The sequence below is a fragment of the Suncus etruscus genome, chromosome 2 (assembly GCF_024139225.1).
Source record: "Suncus etruscus isolate mSunEtr1 chromosome 2, mSunEtr1.pri.cur, whole genome shotgun sequence".
In the NCBI taxonomy this organism is placed as follows: domain Eukaryota; kingdom Metazoa; phylum Chordata; class Mammalia; order Eulipotyphla; family Soricidae; genus Suncus; species Suncus etruscus.
Genome location: NC_064849.1, coordinates 6,116,688 through 6,123,827, shown reverse-complemented (window position 1 = coordinate 6,123,827; position 7,140 = coordinate 6,116,688). Strand labels below are relative to the sequence as shown.

The following is a 7,140-nucleotide window of genomic DNA, read 5'->3' as shown; positions in this document are numbered from 1 at the left end:
TGGCTGCCAACACACCCAGCCCAGGCACTGAGGGTCCCTTTGCAGGTAGGCCCAGGAACCAAGGCTCCAGGGCTGTCTCTCAGGTCACAAGGCCTTTCGAACCTGGGCAGAACCTCATGGTCGGCAGCATGATGCCCCCTGCCCTTCCTGTTTGACATAGTCATGCAGCCTGAAGCGGGGCTCCATGGGTGTCTTGGCTGAGTGGGGTTCTGCAGGGGTCCTCATACAGCGCTGTTTCAGCTCCCTGAGGACAGACAGTGACCATGGAAGCTCTGCCCTGTCTTGGGCTGCAGTGCTCCAAGATCCCAAGACCCAGCTGACTTACTTGGCGATGGCCCTGAAAGCCAGGTCCACATTGAGGCCTGACTTGGCGCTGGTCTCCATGAAAGGCAGCCCGTACTCCTGCAAGAGGCTGCTGCTAGTCAGGGTATGGCCTGTGGGGGCAGCCCATTCCCCCAGTGGCAGGGGTGCCCTCCCCACCCCCTCCTAACTCACCTTAGCTAGTTTCTCCCCATCCTCCCTCCGGACCACACGCTCCTGAGTAGAGTCCACCTGCCACATCACAGGCCTCTGTGAGCATCGAGCCAGGTGACCCCCACCCCACGGGGCCTGGACACCCACCTTGTTCCCAAGAAGCATGAGCACTGCGTTGTGGTGGGCAAACTCCTGGATCTCCGTCAGCCAGGCCTGCAGGGGACACAGCACGGGGGAGGCTGGCACTGTGCCGGACACTCACCAGCAGGAACCATAGTCACAGGGCTGGGTGAGACCTCAGCCTCATCAGCCCAGGACCCTTCGGAGCCCACCAAACCTGGTGCCCCCATTTTGTACCCCAAAAGTTTGGTCATTCTCCCACTCCCAACCCAGAAGGAGGCTGACCTGGATATTGTCGAAGGAGGCCTTGTTGGTGACATCGTAGAGCAGCAGGAGGGCTGAGGAGAGGGTTGATGAGGAAATATGGGGACTACACACACACACACACACACACACACACACACACACACACACACACTCCCTTCCCATGGCTGGGTTGGCTCACCATGGGCATCACGGTAGTAGGCGTGTGTGACGCTGCGGAAGCGCTCCTGGCCTGCTGTGTCCCAGATCTGTGGGGCAAGAGGCTGGGTAGTCAGGGTTGCCCTGGACACCTCCCCCCATGCCCCTCACCTCTGGAGCCTGACACCCCTTACCTGCAACTTCACCTTCACACCATCCACGTCCAGAACTTTGTTCTGCAACAAAGGTGAGGGTGCTGGGCCCCCGGTGCCCTTGAGCTAATTTTTTTTTGTTTGTTTTTTGTTTTTGTTTTTGGGTCACACCTGCCAGCGCTCAGGGGTTACTCCTGGCTCTACGCTGAGAAATCGCTCCTGGCAGGCTCAGGGGACCATATGGGATGCTGGGATTCAAACCTCCGTCCTTCTGCATGCAAGGCAAATGCCCTACCTCCATGCTATTTCTCCAGCCCCTTGAGCTCATTCTTTTTCTTTTCTTTTTTTCTTTGAGCCACATCTGGTGGTTACTCCTGGCTCTGCATTCAGAAATTACTATTCTTTTTTTTTTTTTTTTTTTTTTTGTGGTTTTTGGGTCACACTCGGCAGTGCTCAGGGGTTACTCCTGCTCCATGCTCAGAAATTGCTCCTGGCAGGCACAGGGGACCATATGGAACGCTGAGATTCGAACCGATGACCTCTTGCATGAAAGGCAAACGCCTTACCTCCATGCTATCTCTCCAGCCCCAGAAATTACTATTCTTGGCAGGCTTGGGGGATCATATGGGATGCCAAGGAGCGAACCTGGGTCGACTGTGTGCAAGTCAAACACCTCTGCTACACTATCACTCTGGCCCCCCTGAACTCATTCTAAAGTTCAGAATTCATGGCTGCCCCTGTGTTCTGTACCCACAGGATGATGCCTGGGCTCCGCTGCCTGGCACAGCACCTCCTTTTCACTGACCACAGTAGGGTAAATTGGAGCAAGCATCAGTCACGGGGCCCTGTGATGAACTTGTCTCAGTGCTGGGCACCCTTCCTGGCATAAGGGGCACTGGAGGTAAAAGGTCCCAACCCAGGACAGTAGCTTCTGGCCAGGGGGCCCAGAAGTCAGAATTCTGCTAGCTTCGAAAAGGGAGTTCACTTGGGGTACAGACCCAAGTAGCCCAGCTCCTGCCCGCTTTGCCCCTCCCTCAGCCACTGCTGTCACTGCTTCTGGGTCTCCAGGGAACCAGGCGCCACCATCTGCCTGGCTGAGGGACATCCTGCCTTCCTGGCCCCCAGAAGTAAAGTGTGAACCAAACAATCTCACTTCCCTCATCACCTGCTCCAAAGCCCATTCACACCTCCTCCTCCTCTACCCTGAGACCCTGAGAGTGCGAAGAAGAGCAGTACACAAGCTGGGGCCTCATAGAACAGTCCTTGCATCTCCTCCTGCCAACTGGGTCTGCCTAACTGGAGAGGGAAGTAACGTGGCATCCCACACTTCAGTGTGGATCTTGAGGGGATCAGCAGCAGCAGCTCTGCACCGGGCAGCTATGTGGCTGCCTCCCTGTCTCCCCACTGCCATCATCCTCCTGTACCTCCCCGGTGGCCTCACACAGCCCCAGATCCTGCAGCCCAGTGACTAAAGCACTACTCAGCACCGGGGTCCCTGCTCACCCGAAAGTCAATGCCCACAGTGGAGATGAAGGTCCCAGCCAGGAAGGCTCCGTCCTTGAAGCGCACAAGCAGACACGTCTTGCCCACACCTGAGTCCCCCACCAACATCACCTAGGTAGGCAGGGACAGGGAAGCACAAGGGGCAGGAGCCGGATGAAGCCCCCACTCCCCACTCCTGCATCCCTATAGTTTCTTCCTCTTCTTCTAAGCAGCAGCCCATCTGAGACCTTAGAAGATACCTGGGACCCTTGGAGAAGTCTGGAGGCCGGAGCGCCTGAAGCTGCCTCCAAAACCCAGCAGACTGGCAGGAATTTGATATATGAAAGCCAGATCCGGACTTGGGAAAAGCCAGCCAGGCCAGAGTAGGGGTGAAAATCAGGGGACCCCCTCTACACCATCCTCCCTTCCCAGCCAAGGATCCCCAAACCTCAACATGTTCCTACCTGTTCCCCATATACAAACACAAACCACTGCCTTGGCCTCCTACACCTGTTCTGGTCCCTACCAACTCCAAAACCTCCTCCGGGGCGCCCCTGCCAAAAAACAAAACACAGCTGCAGACGCTAGGGGTGAAAGAAGGTGTCCAGGGGAGACCATCTCGGGCCAGCAGGGCCGGTTGCAGGGTGCAGGGCAGACCCGGACAACTGTTGGGAGTAGCGAAGGCGGGTGAGAGCGGGGTTCGCGCATGCACGTACCCCCGGAGCGGCCTCCCCGTCTTCTGACACCTGCCCCGGGCCCGGCCCGGCTGCCACCTGCTGCGCTCCCGGGGTGGGGGCGGGGGTGCCCGGCTCACCTTGAAAGCGACGTCGTAGAAATCGCCGGCGCCACCCAGCGAGGCCCGGCCGGGCTGCGGGGGTCCGTTGGGGGCCCCTTGGGCGCCTGGACCCCCAGACCCGGCACGCACCGAGCCGGGCCGGCTGGCCGCGGGCAGTGCATAAGCTGCCGGGGCGCTGGCCGCCTTGCTCCTGGGGCTCTTCTTTCTGGACATGGCGCGCGGTGCAGTCGGTGCACTCAGTGCGCGCCCGCTGCAGCCGCCTGGGCAGCCCGGGCAGCCCCGCGCCCCGCGCCTGCCTCGCTGCGCCCCGACCCGGGCCCGAACCTGTGTCGCGACAGCAGCGGCGGCGGCGGCGGCGGCAGCGGCGGCATCGTCGGTCCCGGCTCCTCGCCCCGCCTCCCCAACGGCCCGCAGCCACTCAGGGGTCGGTCTCGTGCGCTGCAGCCAATGGCCGCGCTCTAGGGGCGGGTGTATGCAAATAACAAGTCTGGAGGCGGGGCCCGGAGCGCAGCTTGGCAGCTTGGCTCCTGCGTCTGCAATGGTCCCGCGACCCCTCGGTAGCCAACCCCAGATCCGCATGGAGGGAGGCCCGGGAATGACCGTGCTGCCCGGTGGGGTTGGAAGTTCCAACTTCGAAGCTGGGCAAGAGAAACCCGAAGATTATGGGTGGTGACGGATTGTCCTTAGCCGGTGCTTGCTTGGAGGGGTCTTGTTGTGACGTGGGAGTCCGGGTAGAGAGGGTCCCTCCTGGGGATCCGGCCTCAAGGTCTGAGCATAGAACTAGAGGCAGGAGTCAAAGGATTGGTCACTTCCGAGCTAGTTCCCATCTGGGGCTCTGTCTCACAACCCATCCACTGACAGGGTATATATAGATTGGAGAACTCTGGACCCAGCAGGGCTGAGGAGTAAACTGAGGCCCAAGGGTAGGGAGGAGCTGCTACCCATGGTCAGCTGCAGGCAGGACTACCCAGGTCTCCTGAGTGGAGAGTCCCACTTCTTTATTAATTTTCTAATTTTTGGGCCACACCTGGTGATGCTTAGGGTTTACTCCTGGCTCTATACAGTGCTAATGTGACTGTATAGGATGCCTGGGATCAAACCCAGGTTATCCATGTGCAAGGTAAACGCCCTCCCTGCTGTGATATGCTCTAACCTTCTCCCCTTTCTTTCGTGTTCACTGGTCCCACAGCTTCTGGACCAATATCCAGAGACAAATATCAGAGGGTCTAGAGGAGGACATTAGACACCCTCCTCTGAGCCCCTGGGGCCCCTGGATTCTCCCAGGAAGCCACCCCCCAGGGTCTTGGATCTCTGTCCTCCTGCTCCCTGTGCTGCCCAGAACACACCCAGGACATGAGGGAGTAAATGACTGCTGGGTACTCGAGTTGAAGCTACAAGTCAGCCAGGGAAGAGGGCCAGTTGTTGGGGTGACCTTGGAGAAAGCAGGAGCTCAGGGGAGCACCGGGAATGGATGAAGCCACCAGGATGTGTGGTCCACACCTGGGCTGGGGCCCAGCCATTACTGCTCCAGCATCTTCCTGTTCTGTTCCACGCTCCTGGGTGCTTCTCTGCCATCTGTGTGCCCCCGGGCACAGCTCGTCTCCACACTGCCCGAGTCCTGGCAGATGGCTCCTGGCCTCAATAAACAGCTCTTAATTGGCGAGAGGAAGAGGAGCAAGAAACACACAGGCCCCACTTCTGGGCACTACATCATCAGTCACCAGATGAGGCCGTCTGAGGCCCACAAGGCTGCAGGGGTCACAACCTGGATTCAGACTTGTTGGGGTGAGCAGATGATCAGCAAGAAAAGCGCACTGGACTCTGGACATCTCCAGTCTTGGAGTAGCTATGAAGCCTAAGTGCCTTCCCAGAGCCCGTGGGTGACCGGTGCGTCCCCAGTTGCCCCCTCGGGGACAGGCAGCCCACTGTTTGGCTCACTGTGTGACTCTGGGCAGTGGCCTACCTTCACTGAAATGAAGGCACGTAAGGAATGGCACCCCATGGCCAGCCGGCTCTTCCTGCTGCTGTTCTGTGAAACCTGGTGTGTGGAAGTTGCCATGGAGATAGCTGGGATCTTCAGCCTGACGCAGGTGCCTTCTACCCTGAGGAGACAGTCAGGAAGCTCAGACAAGGACGGCCACACACACACACACACACACACACACACACACACACACACACACACACACCTGCGGTCTTTATCCTGTGTACTGGTGGCCTGCAATCAGGGCATATACTGCAGGGGATGGGTGGAAGGACTAGGCTGTTTTGGGGTGGGGGACAGCTGGGAGGGCAGTTGCAAGTGCATGGGCTCCTAGCTGTGCTAACAATAGCCTGTAGCACCCCTGGGTGTGCCCCCAAATAAAACACACACACACACACACACACACACACCTCCCATGGCAGGAACAGGCACAGTAATAAAGGAGTTGCGTAACCATGGCAACCGGGAACTGACTTGAATTCCCACAAGAATACTGGGGCCTGGCGTTGGTGCAGTAGGAGGAAAAGGAAAGAATGAGCATCCAGAAGCTGTAGCAATAGCACAGCAGGGAAGGCATTTGCCTTGCATGCAACCAATCTGGGTTCCTTTCCTGGAATCCCCAATGGGTCCCCTGAGCCTGCCAGGAGTAACTCCTGAGTGCCTTTGGGAGTCATGGCCCAAAAACAAAACCAAAAAAGCACAAGCATTCTGTTGCCCCAACTCTATCCTCCAGAGTGACCCCCTACTGGCTCCTGCTGGTGTACTACCTCTGGCAACCCTGCTGGACTCCAACAGATTCCCAATAGAGGGACACAAACTGGCATCTCCCTGAAATTGGAAGCCTGAAGCCCAGGTGACAGTTAAGAGTGAACAATTTCCTTCTGGCCTGGGGATCGGGAAGTGGGGGGTCTCTGCCTCCTGAGTCTCCTGGGTTTGTGGTCACAGCCCTCCAGTTGCTCCAGCCTTTCCTTTATTTCGATCAGTTCTCCTTCTGCCCCCACCCACCCCCCGGGTAACTCACAGCTGCCCCCACATGCTTCAAACCCTGGAAGGCCACACAGGGCTGTTGGTCTATCTCAGCAGCGCTGGCTGACTTTTCTGTTTGGGCAAGACACACTTGTGGGCACAGGGGCTAACATTAGGTGGCTGCTCAGCTCAGCTCCTGGAGCAGTTGCCATTTAGGGCCTTTTTGTTGTTTCTTTGATTTTAGTTCTGTTTTTTGCGCCACACCTGGTGGCGCTCAGGGGATACTCCTGGCTCTACACTCAGAAATTGCTCCTGGCAGACTCGGGGGACCATATGGGATAGCAGGGATCGAACCTGGGTACGTCCCGGGTTGGCAGCGTGCAAGACAAATGCCCTACCACTGTACTATCTTCCTGGCCCCACTTAGGGCTTCTTCTTCTTTTTTTTTTTTAGGCCACACCCGTTTAATGCTCAGGGGTTACTTCTGGCTAAGCACTCAGAAATTGCCCCTGGCTTGGGGGGACCATATGGGACGCCGGGGGATCGAACCGCTGTCATTCCTTGGCTAGCACTTGCAAGGCAGACACCTTACCTCTAGCGCCACCTCGCTGGCCCCTTACTTAGGGCTTCTTATTAAACAAAGGTCCAAGGCCTGACATAGACCTAGATGTCCTAAGCTGCTCTCTCCAGGCCTGACACGTGAGCCCTGTTCTCTGAACACTCTGGTACAATCACAGTGAGCTCATCCTCACACTTTGATTAAG

At 57.7% G+C, this 7,140-nt stretch overlaps 1 protein-coding gene across 1 annotated transcript; it reads right to left on the bottom strand.

Annotated features, from left to right (window-relative positions):
• Window positions 1-3,721, bottom strand: RAB26 (RAB26, member RAS oncogene family). The gene is made up of 9 exons (XM_049768277.1): window positions 3,445-3,721; window positions 2,652-2,762; window positions 1,191-1,232; window positions 1,040-1,106; window positions 880-932; window positions 622-687; window positions 496-552; window positions 326-402; window positions 1-244 (listed from the first exon to the last, which is right to left on the bottom strand). The coding sequence occupies exons 1-9, from the start codon at window positions 3,637-3,639 to the stop codon at window positions 115-117; spliced, it is 798 nt and encodes a 265-aa protein (XP_049624234.1). The 5' UTR covers window positions 3,640-3,721; the 3' UTR covers window positions 1-114.
• Window positions 3,722-7,140: the final 3,419 nt, after the last annotated feature.

Coding starts and splice junctions, on each gene's coding strand:
- RAB26 (XM_049768277.1), bottom strand. CDS start 3,639: ATGTCCAGAAAGAAGAGCCCCAGGAGCAAGGCGGCCAGCGCCCCGGCA. Junction 2,763..3,444: donor TCTACGACGTCGCTTTCAAG/GTGAGCCGGGCA, acceptor CTGCCTACCTAG/GTGATGTTGGTGGGGGACTC. Junction 553..621: donor TCATGCTTCTTGGGAACAAG/GTGGGTGTCCAG, acceptor GTGATGTGGCAG/GTGGACTCTACTCAGGAGCG.